Source organism: Balaenoptera ricei, chromosome 6 (genome assembly GCF_028023285.1).
Source record: "Balaenoptera ricei isolate mBalRic1 chromosome 6, mBalRic1.hap2, whole genome shotgun sequence".
Taxonomy (NCBI): domain Eukaryota; kingdom Metazoa; phylum Chordata; class Mammalia; order Artiodactyla; family Balaenopteridae; genus Balaenoptera; species Balaenoptera ricei.
Window position 1 is genome coordinate 100,963,719 of NC_082644.1, and position 25,198 is coordinate 100,988,916.

Sequence of the window (25,198 nt, forward strand, 5' to 3'; positions counted from 1 at the left end):
ACAACAATTTATACTAAGGCAATATAGTTTTAACCTTGAAAGTCTTATTGTTTACTTTATCATCCTTTTCTTCAACAAAAATATGTATATAAATTTAAATATTTGAAAATTTTTCTATGGTTATTTTAAAAATTACTATGAATAATCATAATTAATAGTACACAACTTATCAAAAACAACATAAAATACATTACAACATTTTTTAAGGTTTCAACTATTAGTGATTAGCATATTTTTTATGTTACAGCTTTTTTTTTATGTTACAGCTTTTGAGAGTTATTAAACATGAAAAGTAAAATTTTATTGGAAATGTATTTCAATGAAAAGGACAGGGGCTTTAAAAAAAAAAAAAAAAGATACCCAGTTGCTGTTATTCACTTCCTCATTACCTAATTTAATATATCAAATTGTCCCTTTGATGGTAGTCGTCAAGTTCTTCCTCTGAGGGCAATCAACCCTCGTTATTCTAGTCGGGAGATGGCTGAGAGGCATGGCTTGCTTTTGTAAAGTGAGAGAAGGGCCATTGTGAAACAGGACATCCTGATTTTTAAAGGCATTCTTAGGCAAAGCAATTTGAAGAAACACTATATATGATCTAGAGATTGATTTTCTTAGTACTATCCATGCCCCTATATCCTAAGAAAATCTTCATGTACTCCTGAGGACCCTTGTTCCAGAACAATGCATCTTCAGTGTTCTTCCTTCTTATCCTATTCTGTCCCTAGTCTCTCTTTGAAAAAATAACCTACCCAATACCTTCTCTTTCCATTCTCATATTCAGGCTGCACCTTTATTCTTTCCTCAACCCCCTGGACTTCCCTGAAATTAATTGCCTGAGGATCAACCAACTGCAAACGCCCATGGACACTTTTTCATTCCAATCTCATTAGAACTATTGACTCCATCGTCCCTTTCAAAATTCTCCTCTGTTGGTTTTCCTTTACCAGTTTCTCCTGATTCTTTTCTACTTACCAGTTAACTTCACTGCCTTCTCTCTCTGCCACCCCCTCAAAGTCAGCATTTCCTTGGGTTTTAACCACAGACCGCTTCTCACTCCACCTCCTCTTCATTGCAAACTTCACTCCCTCATCTTTAATTACTAAATGACTCTTTAATTTCTTTCTCCAGTTAAGTCATCTCTACCTAGATGTCCCACATGTGCTTCAAACTCAATGTATCCCCAGCTGAATGTTAATCTTCTTTCTCAAACCTTCTTCCTGTGTCCCTTAGTGTATGTGGAACCAGCATCCAGTTGATCAAACCAGAGACCCTGGAGTAGCCTATAATCCCTTCTTCTCCCTCACTTTTTTTTTTTTTTAAAGCACTTTTCTTTTTTATAGCTACTTTATTTATTTATTTATTTATTTTATTTTTGGCTGTGTTGGGTCTTCGGTTCATGCGAGGGCTTTCTCTAGTTGAGGCAAGTGGGGGCCACTCTTCATCGCGGTGCGCGGGCCTTTCACTATCGCGGCCCCTCCCGTCGCGGGGCACAGGCTCCAGACGCGCAGGCTCAGTAGTTGTGGCTCACGGGCCCAGCCGCTCCGCGGCATGTGGGATCTTCCCAGACCAGGGCTCGAACCCGTGTCCCCTGCATTAGCAGGCAGATTCTCAACCACTGCGCCACCAGGGAAGCCTTCTCCCTCACTTTTATTCACTATCTACATATTGTCACTGAGTACCGTCAGTTGGGGTTTCTCTGGTTCCTGGCACAGAAAAATCTCATGTATGTACAAAAATATTTGAAGAAGAGTACTGGAGTAGTTCACAGAAACAAAGAAAAACTAAACATCATGAAGGATAGGACCTGGGCAGCTCCCAGGATCTCTGCAACAGGAATTGAAGATCATCCCCCAAGGAACTGCAACCAAGTGATCCAGCAACAGCAGAGCCTTTCATTTCTGGGTGTTGCAGAATGAAAATCCGAAGTCCCAAACTTTGATTCAAGCTTGCTTGAAATTAAAACAAACCATAGGTTGAAATGATAATAGATAAGAGGGAAATGACTGGGCTTCCCTGGTGGCGCAGTGGTTGAGAATCTGCCTGCCAATGCAGGGGACATGGGTTCGAGCCCTGGTCTGGGAAGATCCCACATGCCGCAGAGCGACTAGGCCCGTGAGCCAGAATTGCTGAGCCTGCGCGTCTGGAGCCTGTGCTCCGCAACAAGAGAGGCCGCGATGGTGAGAGGCCCGCGCACCGCGATGAGGAGTGGCCCCCACTTGCCGCAATTAGAGAGGGCCCTCGCACAGAAACGAAGACCCAACACAGCCATAAATAAATAAATAAATAACATTTAAAAAAAAAAAAAAAAGAAATGACCTTGTTGACATAAATTCTCTGGGAATCCAAAGTACTCTGTTGGTCTAGCATTTCTCAAGAATAGAAGAGATAATTAGAAAAATTTGCGTTCTGATGACTAGAGGAGCACAATGAATAAGAGATTAACTCTTAAAGGGGCAAAGGTCATGTTTAAATTTCCAACCTATGCATTCTCTATTTCTTGTTATTATGATATAGTTCTTTAATAAGAGGTTCCTGTCTTAAGGAATTGAATTTTCTTTTTCTTTTTTTGGCTGCATCAGGTCTTCATTGCTCTGCGTGGGCTTTCTCTAGTTGTGGCGAGCAGGGGCTACTCTTCGTTGCGGTGTGCGGGCTCTAGGCGCGCAGGCTTCAGTAGTTGTGGCACATGGGCTTAGTCATGGCTCGCGGGCTCTAGTGTGCAGGCTCAGTAGTTGTGGTGCACCGGCTCAGTTGCTCCACGCGCGTCATTTGGGACCTTCCTGGACCAGGGCTCGAACCCGTGTCACCTGCATTGGCAGGCAGATTCTTAACCACAGCGCCACCAGGGAAGCCCCCTCCAGCTTCTCCTTGATGTCCCCTCCATTTTCAGCCAGTCAAGGGGAGGTGGTAGAGGAGAAGAAAATGCATTCAGACCTGGGACTGGACAGCTTCTTGACTTCGGGCAGCCCCGTTTCCTCGGCTTGCCTTGCTGTCTGTGAGATGAGTGCAGGGGTTCATTTAGTTGAGCTTGTTCTGTTCCTTTAAAGTCTCAGAGCCTTGACTCACCCTGCTCCTTCAGTCTAGAATACTTTTCTCTCCCAAGGGCACCGCTCCAAAAGTCACTTAGTTATAGGACACTCCCGACAATCCTTCTGGAGTTCGTCAGCCCTTTTTGCTATTCCCCCAGTAATCCCTGCAAGTACCATTCACATATTCAACAAATATCTGTTGAGCACCTACTACATGCCAGGTACTGTTCTAGGGCCTGGAGAGTGTATTTCCATGGAACAAACCAGATAAAAATCCTTATCCTTGTGGAATTGATAGTCTAGTGAAAAAGCAGACAATAAGCAGTAATCAAATAAGAAAATGATATGATACGTTGAAAGGGGAAATAGGAGTGAGGATGGGATTCCACTTTAAGCAGAGAAGTGATAGAGCTTCACTGAGAAGATTCGTGAGCCATACAGGATACCTAGGCAGGCAGCAAGTCAGCCATACGTGCCAGGCAGGTTGGAGGGAGAGGGAGAGCGAGGAGGCCATTGTGACTAGAGCAGGGAAGTGGGGGTAGAGGTCAGGGAGGTTATGAGTGGCCAGATTCCATCGGCCTTGTAGCCCACTGTAAAAATTAGAATTTCTACCCTGGGTGAAATGGGAAGGCTTTAGAGGGTTTTCAGTAGAGGAAGTCCATAATCTGTTTTTGGTTTTTTAAGCATCTCTCTGGCTGCAACATGAAGAGACAAGAGAAGAAAAGTGAAATCAAGAAGCTATTGCAATAATCCAGGCGAGACATGATGGTGGTTTGGACCATTATGGTGGCAGGTGTGTAAGCCATAAAATTAATATTTGTTTAATTCAAGTTGCGGCATTAATTATGGCTTGCAGTGAATGCACCACTAATATGCTTCTGCAGTGGGTTTTTGCAGCCTGGATTTCGGAGAAGGGTAAGGAAGAGGGGAGGGACGGTTTGAGGTTACCAAGGAAACAGAACATCAGAGACCTGAAAACGTGAGACGGCTCTAGGCCTTTAGCCCTCTGGCGCAGCAATAATTCCGCAGTTGAGACCACCAGCGCTTCCCAAAGACCATGCGCAACAGGCCGGGCTGGGAGCCTATGGAAAGCACGGGACTTTCGCAAAACGGGACAGGCGCATCCCGGGAATCGTAGTTCTGCGCCCCTGCGCAGGCGCAGTGAGCCCCCCGCCGGTGGGGCTTGCGCGCGCAGCTTCTGCAGGACCAGTTTCTAGAAGCTTGTTGCGGTGGTGTGGGTCATGGCTGCGGGTCCTGACGCAGGTAGTGGTTGCCCTGGGCCCTTAGTTTGGGGGCTGCGGCCAGGTCGCCAGCTCCGAGGGCGCACCTTGGGCGGGGTGGGGGCCGAGGGCAGTCTCGCTGTGCACACCCAACGCCGCAGCTTCTGCGGGAGGTGGGCGCGCTCCTGGATGGAGCTTTCCTCCATCGCTTCCCTGCGCCCATGGTCTTGCAACTTCGCTACTTTGGTATTTTGGGCGGGAAAATTAATTGTGTGAGCATGGGGGTAGGGGACTGTCCCGTGTACTGCGGGTTGTTTAGCAGCCTTTCTGGCTTCACTCATTAGGTACCCGTAGCATCCCTCCTCCTTAGTCGTGATAACCAAAATGTCTTCAGACATTGCCAAACGTCCCCTGCGGGGCAAATTCCCCCCCGCACCCCCCTCGTTTGAGAACTTCTTTCTGCCTGCGTCACATTTTCGCAGAGCCTTTATTGTAAGCTCCCTGGAGATCGTGACAGGTGCCTTGCTTAACCACTGCAGAGTCTCAGGTGTCCAGCGCGGCGCCAGGTACGTGGTGGGCGCCTAATATTTGGCGGAGGAAGAAATGACGTAATGCATACTGTGTGCCGGCCTTTGTGCTCGGAGGTGGGTAATTTTTGGTATGATAGTTGCAGTTGGAGGACAGTGTCCTCACTTGCCGGAGTGAAGCACATCTCAGACTATATTGTCATTTTTTGGGTGCTCTGTGAGGGTGGGGGCCCAGTTTCACTGTCCATGCCTGTCTCCTTAGTGTCCCACTCTCAGGTCATTGTATATGGTCAGTTATTTGTGGAATGAGAAAATGCATGCAACACAGGGCAGGCTTTGTGCAGAAGAGCACTTGGGAATCAGAGAAAGCCTCATACAAGAGGTGACAGTGGAAAGGAGTCAAGTTTTAATGAGTAAGCTTGGTAGGAGAGGAAAAGAAGGCAGCATTCCAAGGAGAGGGAATGGCTCTAGTGCAAAGGCGGAAGGAGTTAGAGTTTTTGGAAATGGAGAGATACCTTCTTACGGCTGCAGTGTCCATCAGGGGCAGCTAGAGCTGGAGGTGAGGTCATCAGGGCAGGGTTTCTAGACCATCACTTGTGGCTTCAGTGTTTGAATTTTATCTTGAGGCAGTTGGGGAGTGATAGGACCATATCTTGCATATTAGAAGGAATCCTTAGGCTTTGGTGTGAGACTGAATTGAAGAAGGCTGTCCTTAGGTAGTTTCAGTAGGAGAGAATGGAGAGGTTCTTATGAAATAAAACCACCAGATCTTGGTTATTGATTTTGTTAGAAATTTGAGAGTCAAATATGAAGTCAAGTTTCTCAGTTGAGCAGCTGGTGGGAAATTGTGTGGCCATTCATTGAGAGAGGGCAGGAGTGGAATAGGTTTGGATCCTCTTGTAGCAGTGAGCCTTTTCTGATATGTTTTGCTGATGAGGAGTATTTAGTCTGAAGAAACTGTTTTCTTGGAGGGTACCTTTAATTACCCTCAAGTAACTTCTCAGCTTTTCACCTACAGAGAAAATTATTCTTTTAATACAGTAGGGCGGTTCTAGGCCTCTGAGAATGTGTGTGTGTGTGTGTGTGTGTGTGTGTGTATGTATGTATCAGAACCAAACTAAGAACAATGTTTTTTAGGAGTCACAATTTGTTTCATTTATTTCATAACTTATATTTCTTGACAGTTTCTGCAAGACCATAAAGTGGATCCTTGGAACACTTGATATTTTGCTGGAGAGTGCCTTTTGGTGGCCTGTGTTGACACTTGAAGTCTAAAGGGGACTGAATTCCTCCTGGTGATACACATTGCAAGCCGGAGTAGCCTGAGCGAGATGACAGCCGTCTCCCTAGATCCTCACACTTTGGTCTCAAGTGAACAAAACAAGGTGCTAAGAATGGAGACCCCTGGGGATCAAGAAGCGCTCCTAAGAGGAGACACTGTTGACCCAGAGTCTTTCAGACAGAGGTTCAGGTGGTTTTGTTACTCCGAAGAGGCTGGACCCAGAAAAGCCCTGAATCAACTGTGGGAGCTCTGCATTCAGTGGCTGAGACCAGACATCCACACGAAACAACAGATTCTCGAGCTTTTGGTGTTTGAGCAATTCCTGACCGTTTTGCCAGGGGAGATCAGGATTTGGGTCAGGTCACAACATCCTGAGAGTAGCGAGGAAGTGGTGACCCTAGTGGAGGAGTTGACCCAAGTGCTTGAAGAAAAGGAAGGTGAGATTAATAGATGGAGGGAGGAAGTGGGAGAGATCTCCTCAAGATATGAAAGTAAACTCCCCAAAAGAGCACTTTCATTTAATAAGTGATTCTTGCTCAAGCCACTGTGCAAGGACTATGAAGAAAACACTTTACTACATAAAACAGATGTGGTATTTCATCTTAATATACCTTATAAATATTTTAAAGATTATTATGAAAATTAAATACGTTAAAACAGTGGGTATATGGAATGAATGAAATCAGTTTTTGTGAGCTTAGAAATTGAAAGGATATTTTATGAGGTGGGGGGGAAGCTTGGGTTTTAATAGGAAACTGTATCTTTGGCTGTCCTGTGTGTCTTCAAAGCGTAGGGAAAACTTTTTTTCTGTTTTTTCTGACCTTTTTCTCCAGAGTGACATATATAATAATTTCTAGTCTGAGGAGCTCATTTAAAAGGTTGGACTGTTTTTTTTTCCCCCTTCCTAGATACGATCTCTCAAGATTCTGTTATTTCCCAAGAGGAGAATCCTGAAGAAGATAAAACAGTTTCTGTTCCTCCAAATACTGAGTCCCAAGTAAGCTTCCTTTCACTGGTTTTCATTCATTCATTTTTTTTTTTACCGGAAATTTTCATTCTTAAGTTAATTTGTTAATTGAGGTTTGATTGACCTACAACATTGTATTAGTTTCAGGTGTATGATGTAATGATTAGATATTTGTATATATTGTGAAATGACCACCACAGTAAGTTTAGGTAACATACGTCACCATGTATGGTTACAGGTTTTCATTCTTAAGTAGATACTCACTGAGCTCCTCCTGGGTGGTATAAAGATGCTAGAATAATTAAGACAGTCTCCTTTTCCTCACAGCCTTCACATTCTTAGAGCTCATTCTTCATATGCTATTTTACTTCAGTTACCAGAATTGATCATGTCTGACTCTAATAAAAACAAAAATATTTATTAAAATTCCAACAGTTATTCCTGATAAAATTGGCCAGGTGGAAATAGAATTATATTTCCTGAACATGATAAGAAAATTTTCCAGCTGGATAATGTTGGAAAATTAAAAGCAGTCCTCACAATAAAAAGTAAGAAGATAAGGATGTCTCACCTTACTGCTATTAATGAGTATTTTCTGAGTATTCTAGCCAATACAGTGCTAGAAGAAGGAAATGAGGTAAGTACAGATATGAAAGAAGCAAGTGTATATTACTTACAGATAACATAGTCTTTTTGGAAAACCTCAGAGAATCAACCGAACACGTACTGAAACTCATACAATAGCTGAGAAAAGTAGCTGGTTACAAATCAGTAAGTTTCCTGTATACCAATAATTATCAGTCAGGAAAAAAAATTCTTATTCACAATGGTAAATAATAGTGCTCTGGTAGGCTGATAATGGCCCCCTGAAATATGTCCACTTCCTAATCCCTGGAACCTGAGAATGTTACTTTATTTGGAAGAAAGGTCTTTGCAGATGTGATAAAATAGGGATTTGAAATGAGGAAATTACTCTGGATTATATGGGTGGGCCCTAAATGCCATCACAAGTGTACTTAGAGAGAGCTTGAACACAGGAACAGGAGAAAGGGACGTGGCGATTGGAGTGATAAGGCCGCAAACCAAGGAACACCACGGAATGCTGACAGCCAAGGAAACTGGAAGAGGCAAGGAATGGATTCTCCCTCAGAGCCTGAAGGGCGTGCAGTTCACGCAACACCTGGATTTCAGACTTCTGGGCTCCAGAATTTGGGAGGATAAATTTCTGTTGTCTTAAGCCACCAGAGTTGTGGTAATTTGTTATAGGAGCCACAGGAAGCTACTCCAAGTGCTAATAGTCGCTCTGTTGTACTGCCTTTCAAAATGTCATGCTGTAGAGGATGCTATGGAAAGTGTGTTTTAAGGATTAATTGTGCTCATTTGTAATTTGGAGTAATTGTAAGTGTGAGTTTGTCATTGAACACAGATCCTTGTTTGATTGTGATAGAAAATAATTGCTACTTAGAGCCAATTGGAAGTTACAGTTTAGAATATAGTCACTGATGTTACTCTTACATGTTTAATTATTGCCTGTAGTGCTTATATTCTGCAGATTTCGGGTTTGGGAATGTAATTTGTATCCTTAATTTAATATTTTCTGTTAATCCTAGAAATCATTGTGTTAGGGTGAATTTGATCAGTGTTAGACATTCCAGAGAATCCTTGTACAGCATTTCACACCAGGAACTAAATGGCAAAGGCAGGGATTGTTTCATAATCTTGTTCTGTGTCACTTGTAATAGATGTATAATAGCTACCTTGAAGTTTGCTTTGGAATTCTCAGAAACTTGAATACCATCAAAACTAGTACTTTGTATCCTAACTACTTCTCTGAATTCTTAGGATCTATTTGGGAATAACCCAATGCGAAAAGGCTGTCTTTGGTGTTCTAGGAATCCATGACACTCAAGGATGTAGCTGTGGCCTTTTCCAGAGGAGAGTGGAGGACGCTGGAGCCTTCTCAAAAGGAGATATATAAGGAAGTGCTGCTGGAGAACTATAGGAACCTAGAATTTCTGGGTAAAGACATCTTCTCTTCATAATCTAGCATCTAAGCTGGGTATCTTTTTGTCCATTTTTATTGAAAGATAAGTGCTATTAACTGTTTTGGCTGGGCTTACAGGGGTGATGTGACTAATCCTAAAAATGGGTCCTAAAAATGTACTTTTCTACAATGTTTTCTCCAAGAAAGAGTCTTTGCTTCATTGTGCTGAAAATGTTGAGCACCATTTTGCTGTCGCCGAGGCCATACCTTCCCCAGTGTTCTCCTCAAATGCCAGTATTGAAGTCTGTTTGGCAGCATCCTTTTCTTCCCTGGAGAACCAGAGGCTGTGAATGTTGGAATGTCTTTGTTCTAGGCAAAAACAGCCATTTTCTATTCTTTTCTCTATGAGCAGGCTTTCCAGTTTCCAAGTTAGATTTGATTTCCCAGCTAAAGTGGGCTGGACTACCACGGCTGCTGCAAAAACAAGCCTCAAGAGGCTCCAGACCAGGTGAGTCGGTGAAAAGTGGAGGAGGAAATTGAAGTAGTTGCTTTACCAAGCCATTTGGAGGAATTTTGGAAATGTTGGGTGGGCTCGGTGCTAACATAGAAAGATGATTAGAATATCCACCTTGCCGTCCTGGAATGTTCAGTTTAACAGGGGAGACTGTTAGTTTGCGTCCTCGAGAAGCAGATGCCCAGATACGATTAGCCAGGTCAGAGACTTACTGGGGAGAATTCCAGGGAAGGAAAGCTGGGAGGGGACTGGAAGAGGCTGGGATTGCTGTCAGAGTGTGATGCAGGTCTGACACCTGTGACGAGAGAGGGAAGGAAGGAAGGCTGGGTAGGATGAGTCTTAGATTGAAGTGCAGGTTGAGGAGGTCTTGGCAAAGCCAAAAAAGAGTCTTCCCGCCAAGAGTCACCTATCAGAGTCGTATGCCTCACGGAAATGGGCCTAGTATCCCTGCCATACTTGAAATTGACTGGGAGCACCTGTGGCAAAGTGGCCTTGGTGTGATGCTGTGGTGGTCATTGAGCAGCAGCGGGGGGCTGTTGGGTAAGCACCCCAGAGGAGGAGCTCTGAGAGGCACGTTTCCATGGATGCCATAGATGCAGACATCAGAACTAAACGTGTTGGTAATGGGATGTATGTCCTAATGGTGGCATGTGTAAGGAGCAGTGGGAAGATACAGGAGCAAGGGCTTAATTAACAATTGAATTGAGTCTTGGAGAAGAAATAGGAGTTCGTTCAATGGACAGCATGTATAGTATAATTTGTTAAAAGGAAAAAGTACATATACATGTATATGTTTAAATGTATAGATACATATGGGATTTTACTGTCTGGAGAACATTCCATGTTAACACTGGTTATCATTGAGGGATTACATTTTTTCTCTATTTTCTTCCTTACACTTTAATAATAAACATATTAAGTTTGTATTTTTAAAAATCAAAATAAATTATTATATATCAATACCTTGGTTTATTTTAAGGAAAAAACCAATAATTTACTTTGCTCTATTCCATCTTATTAACCGTTCATTTTAGTCAACCTATTGGCTGTTTCCAGCATAGTTACACAAGTAAAGGACGGCAGTTGTCTTTTTATGTTTAAGTACATTTGGGAGAGTTGTTTTGAAAACGGATTCTAAAAATGTTTTGAGTAAAATCTAGCAGCATTGGTATAAATACACGCCTCTCCCCCCAGGATGCTTATGTAAAAGAAGCATCATTTAGATGTACAACTTATTTAAAAAGTCATTTACAACAGAATGGAGAAAAAGGTTTTGACAGACAAAGCCAGAATCAAGGGCTATGATTTATAAAAAGCTCGTGCAAATCAGCAAGGAACACTGAGTATGTCAGAAAAATGAGCAAGGAACTTCAGCAGATAGCTAACCAAAATAACTGACAAAAATAAAATTTAAGGAGCTGTTAACGTGAAAAAAGTGTTCCAAATCACTGGTCAACAATGTAATTTACATTTAAGGAACAGTACTATTTATTATGAATCAAATTTGCAAAGGTTTAGAGAAAAAGCATTTGACCATAGAAGAGTAGTCAGATACTTCTCATCATGTATTATGTGGTGATAGAATTTTTCTACCCTTTGGTTCAGTGATTCCACTTTTATGACTGAGTTCTGAGGAAGTATTAATCATTTGATAAACATGCCATAAGGAGATAACTAAATAGTAATATATTGATATGATGGATTATTATGTGATTAAAATCATGAAGAATTAACTAATGAGGTGGGAAAGAATTATGAATAAAAACAGTAACTGTACATATTATACATAGATTTTCTATTCTACAATGTGCAGAAAAATTTCCAGAAGAAAATACACAGAATTTTTAATAATGGTTAACTTCTGGGTAATAGGATTTTATGTCTTATTTTATTTCTTTATGTTTTGAAAAGCGCTCGCCAATCTTCTCAGCTTTTCTGCTGAAGAATTTGGCCTTCAGGATGACAGGCTGCTTTGGGCGCTCTCTCTTCCCCAGAACTTTGTAGTAGCTCGATTGCTCCACATTAGTGATAGGAGCAGCTCCAGTCTTGTTTTTGGCAGCATTTAGCGTATCTGCTCACTGACCAAGGTCCACAGTTTATCCAGGTTGACATTGGGGCAGAAGCTCTAGTTCCTTGCTAAGTGGTAATGCCTCATACCAACTTTCCCAGAGTAACCCTGGGTGATATTTTTCGAAATTGATCCTCTGGTGACATGTGCCACCAGCATTACCCTGGCCTCCCAGATGCTTCTGGTGTTTGCTGATGCGATCATGGCTGGGGCTCATGTGGCCCCTAAGCTTCCAGTTCTTCCTTAGTCTGGATGGCATGTTGGTGACTGTCAAGTCTTGAGAGCCATCCAGGATTTTGTATTTTATAGTTATCTGGTTAAAAAGTCTTATGAAAGTGACACTGGAATCTCATAACTAAGAGCCAGGATGAATGATGTGGTTAATAAAAGAATTCAGGGTTCTGAGAGGAGCACAAATCTCGAGAGGGTGGTGTTGGAGATTGTGGGACTTGCACCCTAGGCCCTATCAGATTTTCTGTGTTTGTGATAGTGAAGGTGCATAGGGATTGAATTCTAGGCAGTATGAAGTATTAAGATGCTGTCGTGTAGTAGGGACCATAAATGGATGTCTGGTTAGAGTATTCATAAGATTGGTAGGGCCAGATTGTGGTAACCTTTGAAAGTCTAGCATAGGTGTTATTGCATATCTGTGATGTGATTAACATTGTCTATAAACTTAGTGCTATTTGGCTGCTTTGAGGAGAGGCAGTATGGTACAGGGGTCAGAAGTGTGGGCTTTGGTGTCAGACTGGGTTAAAAATCTGGCTCTACCACTTACGGTACACGTAACCTTGGGAAAGCTGTTTACACTCTTTGTGCCTAGTTGTCACATCCATAAAACAGGGATAATAATAGGACCTACTTCATAGGGTTATTGTGAAAATTAAGTGAAATACAAGTAAAGTGCTTGGTATGGGACCTGGCATTTGGTAATTATTCAATAAATGTTTGCACTATCATTATTATTTGGAAGGAGGATAGATTGGATGGCAAGAGGAATAAGTTTGAACCTATTACAGAAATTTGAAATGAGGGTGAGAACTTGCATCTCTAACTATAAAGCACAAACCTTTCATCTTCCTCAGTATTTTTCCTAAGCTCTAAGTTTCCCCAGTTCCCACATGTCACTTTTCCCTTCCCTGTTTTATGACACTCTGAGAATTGTCCACACCCTGTTTCTTACAGTCTCTACTGTCTCTATTCCTATTTTAGTCCCAAATGCAGCAGCTTCCTTTATTGCAAACAGGAAATATTGTATTTGTTATTTCTTTTAGAGTGTGAACTTAGCGGTGAATTGAAGGAATCTGGCGGAAATCAAGATGTTCTTATGGAAGAATCGACTTTAGATAAAATAATAGAAAGGTATCTAATGAGTGGTGATTGTGACTTGACGGGAGAATCCTGGAAACATTATGGCAGACTAGAGGAGGGTCGTAGTGATAGGGAACATTCACAAGTAGCAATCACACAAAAGAAAACTCAAGGGAGAGGCAATAAGGGTGAGGAATTTGACTCAGAAAAGAGCCCTTTTGGAAATAACTTCAAACCACCTTCAGACCTAATTAAACATCTCAGAATCTACTTAAGGAACAAATCTCGGAGGTATAACGAAGGCAAGAAACCCTTCAGTTTTCATTCAGACCTTGTCCCGAACCGCAAGGAACACAGTGGAGAAAAGCCACGAAAATGTAATGAAGGCAGGAAAGCCTTAAGTCACTCTTCATCTCGGACTGAACATCAGAAACATCAGAAAATCCATTTTGGGGAAAAGTCCCAGAAGTGCAGTAGCTGTGGGGTAGCCTTTACTCAAAACTCATCCCTTAGTAAGAGAAAAAACTCCTCTACGTGCGAAAAATGTTGGAAAGATTTAGGTCAAGATGCAGCCGTAGATAAAGACGAGGGAACTGAGACGGGAGAAAAAACCCATAAATGCAGCAAATGTGGAAAAGCCTTTGGCTATAGCGCCTCACTGACCAAACATAGGAGAATTCACACTGGGGAGAAACCCTACATGTGCAATGAGTGTGGAAAAGCCTTCAGTGACAGCTCATCACTCACACCACACCACCGAACCCACAGTGGAGAAAAGCCCTTCAAGTGTGATGATTGTGGAAAATCTTTCACCCTGAGTGCCCACCTCATTAAACATCAGAGAGTTCACACTGGAGAGAAACCCTATAAATGTAAAGAATGTGGGAGGCCCTTCAGTGACAGTTCATCTCTTATTCAGCATCAGCGAATTCATACTGGAGAAAAACCCTACACGTGTAAAAACTGTGGAAAATCCTTCAGTCATAGCTCATCCCTTTCCAAACATCAGAGAATTCATACCGGAGAGAAACCCTATAAGTGTGGTGAGTGTGGGAAAGCCTTCAGACAGAATTCTTGCCTTACCCGACATCAGAGGATTCATACTGGAGAAAAGCCGTATTTGTGTAATGATTGCGGGATGACTTTTAGCCATTTTACATCTGTGATTTATCATCAGAGACTTCATTCAGGAGAAAAACCTTACAAGTGTACCCAGTGTGAGAAAGCCTTCCCTACCCATTCGCTCCTTAGCCGTCATCAGAGAATTCATACGGGCGTCAAGCCTTATAAATGTAAGGACTGTGGAAAATCCTTCAGTCAGAGTTCATCTCTTAATGAACATCATCGAATTCATACTGGAGAGAAACCCTATGAATGTAACTACTGTGGAGCAACCTTTAGTCGAAGCTCAATCCTTGTAGAACACCTGAAAATTCATACCGGCAGGAGAGAATACGAATGCAACGAATGCGAGAAGACATTCAAAAGTAATTCTGGCCTCATCAGGCATCGGGGATTTCATTCTGCAGAGTAATTCTTGGAAATATAGTAAGGTGGGGGGTTGGATTTAGTCACAGTTGTCCCTTGTCAAAAACCTGGGGTGTAAACTACCACAACATTGATTAGTAGGAAATTTAGTCACAATTGTCCCTTATTAAAAACCTGGGGTGTAAACTGCCACATCATTGGTTAGTAGGAAATTTAGTCACATTAGTCCCTCATTAAAAACCTGGGGTGTAAACTGCCGCAGCATTGATTAGTAGCTGCAACTTTGATGGGTTGGCAGCTAGGAAAAAGATACTTTTTGTCATTCACCCCTCTTCTTTGCAAGGATGTCAACTTTCAGTAGATAGTGATTCGGGTTGGTAAAGTCACATGAAAAGAGAAGAAAGTAGTAGTATGAGATGTGAAATGATTCTGAAAAGCCAAATGTGAATTTAAAAAGCAGGAGAGGGGTGCACAGGGCCCATCTTACGAACCTCTTCTCTTCAGATTGCCTTCTCTCCTAGCTTCCGCGTTCACTACCATGTAGTTTTATAGAAAGAGGACCTGACTGTAGTCAGGTAATCTGGGTTCTGTCCCAGTTTGCTGACCAACTTCCTATATAACCTTGGATAAATCATTTGACCTTTCTGAATTTTAGTTTCTTTATTGCTAAAGTGAAGGGGTGGGACTAATGATTTCTGAGGTTTCTTTCTTTGGTACCTCTGGTACTTTCTGAAGCTGTGGGAATAAGTTAAACATTTTTGATTCTTTGGCATTTTCAAGTTTCCCTAGTAGAAAATAACTCATTTAAGCTACTGAACTTCTGGCTTAGTGACAATGCAGTATGCTTTTTGAATACTTGATGCCAGAATTGCTCAAATGCTGTGCACAGGAACAAGTCAGTAGAGCTCAAACAGGTTTGCCTTCAGGGAGTGTTTTGATTGGACAAAGGACCCCAACCTGTTTTTCCTCTAGACTTTGGCCGTGGGGATTGGGAATCTCGATGGCATGCTCCTGGGCCATCTCAGCCATGAGAGTAACAGTCCTAGGAAAATAGGTGAGGGGTTGGGGGGGAAACGGGTACTGAAAACGGCTATTTTGGATAGATTGTCTTTTGCAAAATAGAATTCTATTTTTTAAAAAGTTTGCCTGTACTAAGTACAGCTTCTTGTAATTTAAGTGCAAACGTTCTGTATGGCAAAGGTCACAAGCTAAGATTGGGCCCTTTTACATGTTTTAGTTGGCCTGTATGGTAAGGTGGTTTTGTGTGTGTGTGTGTGTGTGTGTGTGTGTGTGTGTATGTATGTAATTAGTTGTCATCATTTAAAAATTAGGAAATTTCATACCCCCCGAAAAAGAGTCTTGTTTTGAAAAATTAATAAGGGCTGACAGTACTGGGCCCATATTTCAGTGGGGCAGTCAGCTGGTTTCGGGTAGCTGCTGCTACCTTTAGATGGGGAATCTATTCTCATACTTGCAAAGTTATCTCATTTATGTAGCTTGACTTGCCCACCGTAGGAAACTGACATTACAATCCCCTACCATCTGGAGAATACGTATCCTAAAATCTAAAGAGACTCCACTGATAGTAAAATTCAAGAAAAGAATGTAGAAATGATACAGAATAAATTTTAAGTTAAGTTTTCTGTTATGAAATTAGACCTCACAGGAATAGACTATACAGATATTAGTGGGTTATGTCTTATGAATGTCAGTGGTGGAGTCTGAATAATTCTAACTGTGAAAAAGGAACTGAAAACCCTGGGTCAGTTAGGTTTGGGTCTCAGGTCATAGGGTTCTAGAGGAGCCCCACTGACTCAGCAGTGGTGCAGAGTTCCTAAAGTTGAAATTTGAGGCAGCTCCTGTAGAAAGAGAACAAAACGGGTAAACTTTCGGCTTCCGGAAGTGAAGAGATGCTTAATGCTCATCTGAGATTCAGCAATATTTGCTGTGATTTAATGGGTTTAGTTTGCAGTGCTACTTCTGGATGATGTTTTTGGTTTCTTCCTTGTGCACCACCCCACAGTAGTTCAAGTGTTGCTGTGGGATAAATTAGTCTATGTAGTTATTGCTAAGTGGACCAGCTGGAAACATTCTAGTCATGAAAGGAATATGGCTTATCAGAATTATTCACCCCGGCTTAAGTTTTTTTCTGAAAGGATAGAAACCTTGGTTTGTTTTCTGGAAAGATATAATCTAAGAATTAAATACGTAAAAATCTTGAGAAGAGGCTTGTTCCCGGATGTTTACTTCTTACATTCCCCAGCATTCATAAGAGGAAGTTTTATATAAATAGCAGTTGGGAATCCAGAACATAACCCCCACCCCCTTTTTCTTTACTGTGTTATTGAGGTATAAATTATATATTGTAAAAGTCATTCAAATGTATAATTCAGTGAGTTTTAGCCAATTCACTGAGTTGTACAGTTGGTGCCACAATCTGTTTTTAGAACATTTTATCATCATGATAATATCCCTCACACCCATTTAGAGTAATCCCATCCCCACCCTGATCCTAGGCAACCACTAATCATTCTACTCTCTGTCTCCTTAGAGTTGCTTTTTCTGGACATTTTATTTAAAGGTAATCAATCATATGTGGTCGTCTTTAGTTTTTCATTAACTTGTTTCTGAGTTCATCCGTGTGGTTTTCTGAATTCATCTGTGAGGTAGCATATTGGTACTTTAATCCTTTTTATTGTCAAATATTATCTGATTGTATGGATGTTCCATATTTTGTCCATTCACCAGTTGAAGGACATTTGGGTTGTTTCCATTTTCTGGCTGTGAAAAATAATGCTGCTTTGAACATTAGCGTGCAAGTCTTTGTGTAGACATAATGTTTTCATTTTTCTTAGATGCCTGAGTGGAGTTGCTGGGTTATATGGTGAATTTTAGTTCAACTTTTTAAGAAGTTGCCAAGTTGTTTTCCAAAGTGACTATGTCATTTTACATTCTGAACTTGAGTGTATGACAGTTCCTGATGAAGTTACATCCTCACCAACCCTTGTTATTGTTTGTATTTTTTATTATAGCCAACCTAGTGATTGAAGTGGTATCTCTTTGTGGTTAATGATATTGAGAATCTTTTCATGTGTTCTTTAGCTGTTGATGTACCTCCTTTGGTGAAATGTGTTGTCCACACGTTATTTATATTATTAACTTGCAGTTCTTTTTATTCTACCTATAAGTCCTTTATCCAGTATGAACTTTCTAAATACCATGTACTAGGCACAGAAGACAACCTCAAATCCTGCTGTACAATATTCATCAAAAGTTTGGTTTCAGTAACTGCTTACATAAAATTGCCTAAAGGATATTTAGTCTGGCCTATTATCTAAATATTTAAATTCATTTTTGGGGTTAGATCATCAAAAGGTTTTAAACTTCTTTGGACTCCTTATAGAATTGCTTTTATTAACCTGTTTTACTTTATGCTCTTTATCTATGACACATTTTACTTCAAAATGAAGAACTTGCATTTAAAAATGTTTCCTCTTAATGAGTTTATATTGAAGAAATTTCTTTTCTGTCTCAGGACAAGACAAGGCTTTTCCTGTCAGTTAATTCACTTCTATTTACTTATTTTAGAGTTCCTTTTAAAATTTATTTATTTTTTATTTATTTTTGGCTGCATTGGGTCTTTGTTGCTGCGCGTGGGCGTTCTCTAGTTGAGGCGAGCGGGGGCTACTCTTCGTTGTGGTGCGCGGGCTTCTCATTGTGGTGGCTTGTCTTGCTGCAGAGCACGGGCTCTAGGTGCGCGGGCTTCAGTAGTTGTGGCTTGCAGGCTCTAGAGCGCAGGCTCAGTAGTTGTGGCACACGGGCTTAGTTGCTCCGCAGCATGTGGGATCTTCCCAGACCAGGGCTTGAACCTGTGTCCCCTGCGTTGACGGGTGGATTCTTAACCACTGTGCCACCAGGGAAGTCCCTAGAGTTCTTTTTTAATGTGGTAGAATATACATAACATAAAATTGACCATTTTAATTCTTTTTGGGTGTACACTTCAGTGGCATTAAGTACATTCACATTGTTGTGCAATCATCCCCACTATTCATCTCCAGAACTTTTTTTTTTGGCCACACCGCGTGGCATGCAGGATCTTAGTTCCCTGACCAGAGGTCAAACTCATGTCCCCTGCAGTGGAAGAATGGAGTCTTAACCACTGGACCGCCAGGGAAGTCCCTCCAGAACTTTTCCATCATCCCTAATTGAAACTTAGTAGTTAACCATTAGCTCCCCATTCTCTCCTCCCCCAAGCCCCTGGTAACCACTATTTGACTTTTTTTTTCATATGTCTATGATTTTGACTATTTTAGGTACTTCGTATAAATGGAATCATTCAGTACTTGTCCTTTTGTGTCTGGCTTGTTTCACTTAGCATGATGTTTTTAAGGTTCATGTTGTATCATGCATCAGAATTTCATTTTTTTTCATTATTTTAACACTGAGTAATATTCTGTTGTAAGTATATACCACATGATTTGTTTGTGCATTCATTTTTCAATGGGCGTTTAGGTTATTGCCATTATTTTGGCTCTTGTTAATAACACTGCTATGAACAGTGGTGTGCAAATACTGTTTGAGTCCCTGTGTTCAGTTCTTTGAGATACATACCTAGAAGTGGAATTGCTGGATGCCCTCAAGGTTCATCCATGTCATGGCGTACAACAGGATTTCCTTCTTTTTTAAGGATGAATAATGTTCCATTGTATATAGATACCACATTTTCTTTATCCATTCATCCATCAATACACGTTTAGGTTGCTTCTATCTCTTGGCTATTGTGAAAAATGCTGCAGTGAACATGGGTGTGCAAATATATCTTCAAGGTCTATTTTCAGTCTTCTGTATATATACCCAGAAGCAAGATTGCTAAATCATGATAATTCTATTTTTAATTTTTTAAGGAACTTCCATGCTGTTTTCCACTGCAGCTGCACCCATTTCACATTCCTACCAGCAGTGCTCAAAGGGTTTCTGTTTCTCCACATCCTTGCAACACTTACTTTTTTCTGTGTTTTGATAGTGGCCATCCTAACGGGTATGAGATGATATCTTGTGGTTTTGATTTGCATCCCCCGATGATTAGTGATGTTGAACATCTTTTCATATACTCATTAGACATTTCTATGCCTTCTTTAGAGACATGTCTGTTCAAGTCCTTTGCCTCTTTTTTTAATGAAAACTTTCATTTCTTATTCCATTCCTTTTCACTGCTTTGATTGTTTTCTTTGCTATGTAGAAGTTTTTGTGTTTGATGTAGTCCTATTTGCCTGTGTTTGCTTTGTTTTGCTTGTGTTTTTGGTGTCATAGACAAGAAATCATTGCCATATCCTGTATCATGAAGTTTTCCTCCTATATTTTCTTTCAAGAGTTTTATCACTTCAGGTCTTAATGTTTAGGCCTTTAATCCATTTTGAGTTAATTTTTGTGTGTGGTATAAGGGTCCATCTTCATTCTTTTGTCTGTGGGTATCAAGTTTTCCAAGCACTGTTTGTTGAGGATATTATCCTTTCCACATTGTGTAGTCTTTGTACCCTTGTTGAAAATCATTTGGCCATATGCACTGATGTGTTTCTGTGTTCTCTATTCCATTGGTCTATATGTCTTTTTTTTTTTCTTTTGTTTTTTTTTTTATAAACGTATTTATTTATTTATGTATTTATTTATTTATTTTTGGCTGTGTTGGGTCTTCATTTCTGTGTGTGGGCTTTCTCTAGTTGCAGCAAGTGGGAGTTACTCTTCATTGCGGTGCGCGGGCTTCTCATTGTGGTGACTTCTCTTGTTGCAGAGCTGGGGCTCTAGGTGAGCGGGCTTCAGTAGTTGTGGCACGTGGGCTTCAGTAGTTGTGGCTCACGGGCCCTAGAGCGCAGGCTCAGTAGTTGAGGCACACGGGCTTAGTTGCTCCACGGCACGTGGGATCTTCCCAGACCAGGGATCGAACCCGTGTCCCCTGCATTGGCAGGCGGATTCTTAACAGCTGTGCCACCAGGGAAGTCCCTGGTCTATATGTCTTTATGCCAGTACCATGCTGTTTTAATTACTGTAGCTTTGTAGTATGTTTTGAAATCAGGACATGTGAGGCCTCCAGAGTTTTTCTTCTTTCTTGAGATTGTTTTGGCTCTTTGGGGTCCTTTAAGATTCCATATGAATTTGGGGATGGTTTCTTGTGTTTCTGCGAAAGACCACTTGGAGTAGTATAAATATTTTAGCAATATTAAGTCTTCAAGTCCATAAACATGGGATGTCTTTCCATTCATTTGTGTCAACTTTCAGCAGTGTTCTGTAGTTTCCAGTGTACAAATCTTTTACTTCTTTGGTTAAGTTTATTCCTAAGTAATTTATTCTTTTTGATGATAGTGTAAATAGAATTGTTTTCTTAATTTCCTTTCTGGATTGTTGACTGTTAGTGTATAGAAATGCAACTGATTTTTGAATTTTGATTTTATATTCTGTAACTTTGCTGTATTTGCTTATTCACCAGTTTTTGTGTGTGTGTGTATGTGTGTGTGTAATGTTTAGGGTTTTCAACACATAAGATCATGTCATCTGTGAAAAGAGATAATATTACTTTTTTCTTCCTAAGCTGGATGGCTTTTAATTCTTTATCTTGTGTGATTGCTCTGGCTAGGACCCAAGTACTGTGTTGAATAGAAGTGACTAAAGTGGGTATCCTAGTCTTATTCTTGATATTGGAGGAAAAGGTTTCAGTTTTTCACTGTTGAGTATGATGTTAGCTGTGATCTTTTCATTAATGAACTTTATTATGATAAACAGATTTGCTAGATATAGAATCCTCAACCAACAGTTTTTTTCTTTATGCACTTTGAATATATCAACCCACAGACTTCTGGTCTCCAAGGTCTCTGAGAAGAAATAAGATAGTTTCATTGAGGATCCCTTTTATACGATGAGTTACTTCCTCTTGTTGCTTTCAAGGTTCTCTGTCTTTGGATTTTGACAATTTGATTATAATTTGTCTAGATTTGTGCATCTTTGTGTTTACAGGCATATCTTGTATATATTGTGGGTTTACTTCCAGACCGCTGCAATAAAACAAATGTTGCCTAAATTGGATAGCACGAATTTTTTTGTTTCCCAGTGCATATAAAAGTTATGTTCACACTCTACTGTAGTCTGTTAATTGTGCAATACCATTATGTCTAAAAAATCGATGTGCATACCTTAATTTAAAAATACTTTATTGCTAAAACAAAATGCATCTGAGCCTTTAGCAAGTCGCAGTCCTTTTGCTGGTGGAGGGTCTTGCCTCATTGATGGCTGCTGACTGATCAGGATGGTGGTCGCTGAGTTGGGGTGGCTGGGGCAATTTCTTAAAATAAGACAACATTGAAGTTTGCCTTATTGGTTGGCTCTTCTTTTCATGAACAATTTCTCAGTAGCTCTCAGTGCTGTTTGATAACATTTTACTCACACCAGAACTTCTTTCAAAATTGGAGGGACTTCCCTGGTGGCACAGAGGTTAGGAATCCACCTGGCAATGCAGGGGACGCGGGTTCGAGCCCTGGTCCGGGAGGATCCCACATGCCACGGAGCAACTAAGCCCGTGCACCACAACTACTGAGCTTGTGCTCTAGAGTCCGTGTGCCACAACTACTGAGCCCGCTCGCCTAGAGTCCGTGCTCCACAACAAGGGAAGCCACCGCAATGAGAAGCCCGTGCACCACAACGAAGAGTAGCCCCCGCTTGCCACAACTAGAGAAAGCCCGTGCGCAGCAACAAAGACCCAACACAGCCCCTAATAAATAAATAAATAAATAAATAAATAAATAAATAAATAAATAAATAATTGGAGTAAGTCCTTTCAAACCCTGCTGTTGCTTTAGCCAAGTAAGTTTATATATGTAATATTCTAAATCCTTTGTTGTCATTTCAGCGTTCTTCACCAGGAGTAGATTCCATCTCAGGAAACCACTTTCTTTGCTCATCCATAAGAAGCATTCCTCATTCCTTAAAAATTTTATTATGAAATTGCAGCAATTGAGTCATATCTTTAAGCTCCACTTGTAATTCTAGTCTCTTGCTATTTCCACCACATCTGCAGTTACTTCCTCCACTCAAGTTTTGAACCCCTCAAAGTCACCCATGAGGGTTGAAATCAACTTCTTCCAAACTCTTGTTCATGTTGGTATTTTGACCTTGTCCCATGAATCATGAATGTTCTTAGTGGCATCTAGAACGGTGAATCCTTTCCAGAAGGTTTCAATTCACTGTACCTAGATCCATCAGAAGCACCCATCTCCATCAAGTCATCTTCTGTTCATTCTGTTAGCTCTTAAATTTCTCCAGGATCCTGTTTTGAAACCTTTCAACCCCCCCCCCCCCCACACACACACACTTTTTTGCCATATCCACAATCTCTTTAATCATTTCCTTGGTTGGCTCTGTTGTAAGTTCTGTGGAGTCATGCACATCTGGACCCAGTTTTCTCCAGCAGGAATTTATTGTTTCAGGTTTGATGGCTTTCATGGCTTTTTCTTTTAACAACGATGGTGTCTTTAATGATGTAATCCTTTCAGACTGTAATGGTGTCCTCTCTGTCTAGGTTCTCTTCATAGCACTGACAGTCCTTTCTGTAGAGTACCATGTGGAATGAGCCTTAAAGGTCCTATGACCCCCTGCTCCAGGGGCTGAATTACAGATGTTGTGTTGGGGGCAAGTAGATCACTTTGACTCCTTCATTGTTGAACTCACGGGGTTCTGGGTGGCCAGGGACATTGTCCAATATCAAAAGAACTTTAAAAGGCTGCCCCTTGTTGGCAAGTTACTTCCTGACTTCAGGGACAAAGCACTGATGGAACCAGTGCAGAAAGTGTTCTCGTCCCGGCTAGTGTTTATCTTTTCCCTTCAAGGTTCCGTGTTAGCAGCTTCATAGTTGAGGGCAGCCCTGATCATAAACTCCACTGCATTTGCACAGAACAGTAGAGTTAGCCTGTCCCTTCCTGCCTTAAATTCTGGTGCTTCCTTCTCGTTGTTACTAATAAATGTCCTTTGTCATTTTTTTCCATAATAGGGCACTTAAACATCTGCATTAAAAACCTGTTTAGGCAGATATTCTTTCTCAGCAATTTTCTTAGTGGCATCTGGGGAAGTCTGCTGCCTCTTGGTCGGAAGAAGCTGTTTCTCCTGTTATCTTGACATTGTTTTAGGCCAAACCTCTTTCTAAAATTATCAAACCATCCTTTGCCGGCATTAAACTTTCCATCTTTCCATCTTTCAACTTTCTCTGCTTTAAGTTGTCACATGACTTTGCTTTTTCTTGAATCATATTAAAGTCTATAGATATGCCTGCCTTAGAGCAACCTTGCATCCACATAAAAGCTGCATTTAAAGGATAAAAAGGGGGACTTCCCTGGTGATCCAGTGGTTAAGACTCCATGCTCCCAATGTGGGGGGCCCGGGTTCTATCCCTGGTCCCACATACTGCAACTAAGCCCGTGCACTGCAACGAAGAGCCCACGTGCCGCAGCAAAGACCCAGCACAGCCAAAATAAATAAAATTTAAAAAAAGGATTAAAAGGTATGTATTTTATAAAAAGAGCAAGGTTGAGCTAGTATGGTTGTGGCTTGAGAAAGATTGAAACAGGTATGGGAACATCCAATTGTTACAGCCTAACCCAGTAGGTAACATCCGTAGGCTTGTAGATATAATTGGCAGTGACACTTGGGATTAAAGAGAAACTGGTTACAGATAAGACCAAGGGGTCTCAGTCATCGTGAACAGACTGGAGTTTCTGGTGACAGATCCAACAGTCAGAAAGGTTTTCCCCTTTTGCAATGGATTGGGAGATGTGGACAAGAGCGTTGCCTTTCCAAGAAAGAGGGGGGAAATAAGGTAAGAAACAAGAGCAAGAAAAGGGTATACAGGCCTGGTCTCATCATTTTGGGAAAGCTGTCTCCTTTGGCTGTCGTCTGCTTCAGTTCTTGGAAATCTTCAGAGTGAGGTCACCAGTTGGTGTGCAGGTCCCATAAGGGTTTGAGGCTTTAGATGAGACACGTGGATCCAGGAGTCAACTCCTTGGAGTTTGGTGGTGCAAGGATTGGTCAGTTACACTTGATAAAGGCCTTTCCAGCATGGTTGAATAAAGTGTTTTGTGGAGATGTCTTTTCCAATAAAGAAATCTCCAGGCTGCAAAGTGTGGCGTTTGACGTCTTCATCTTTAAGAGGATTGCTCTATTAAAGTATGGTTATTTTTTTTAAAAATAAATTTATTTATTTATTTATTTATTTTTGGTTGTGTTGGGTCTTCGTTTCTGTGCAAGGGCTTTCTCTAGTTGCGGCGAGCGGGGGCCACTCTTCATCGCGGTGCGCGGGCCTCTCACTATCGCGGCCTCTCTTATTGCGGAGCACAGGCTCCAGACGCACAGGCTCAGTAGTTGTGGCTCACGGGCCCAGTTGCTCCGTGGCATGTGGGATCTTCCCAGACCAGGGCTCGAACCCGTGTCCCCTGCATTGGCAGGCGGATTCTCAACCACTGCACCACCAGGGAAGCCCAAGCATGGTTATTTTTAATAGATGTAATTAGACCTATGCAACATTGTAGTATATCTCTTTTCATTAGTTGTAGATGAAAGAGGCAGGAGCTAGATGCATGGGGTGCCCAGCAGTTAGATCAAAGGGTGAGAGTTTATGAGTTCCAAAGTGACTGGACCTGAGTTTGAGAAGGACCAGAGGCAGTGCTTTTGGCCAAAGTATTTGGAGGATTTCCGCAAATTTTGATTATTGAGGTTTTTTTTTTTTTTTTTAAATTGGGTATAGTTGCTTTACAGTGTTGTGTTTCTGCTGTAAATTG

At 41.3% G+C, this 25,198-nt stretch overlaps 1 protein-coding gene and 1 pseudogene across 1 annotated transcript; one reads left to right on the forward strand and one right to left on the reverse strand.

The window, feature by feature from the left end:
• The first annotated feature begins 6,056 nt into the window (after positions 1-6,056).
• On the forward strand, positions 6,057-14,510 carry ZNF483 (zinc finger protein 483). The gene is made up of 5 exons (XM_059925295.1): positions 6,057-6,492; positions 6,964-7,052; positions 8,915-9,041; positions 9,419-9,514; positions 12,908-14,510. Exons 1-5 carry the CDS (start codon positions 6,105-6,107, stop codon positions 14,431-14,433), a joined length of 2,226 nt encoding a protein of 741 aa, XP_059781278.1. The 5' UTR covers positions 6,057-6,104; the 3' UTR covers positions 14,434-14,510.
• LOC132367594 (large ribosomal subunit protein uL15-like) lies at positions 11,404-11,847 on the reverse strand (annotated as a pseudogene).
• Positions 14,511-25,198: the final 10,688 nt, after the last annotated feature.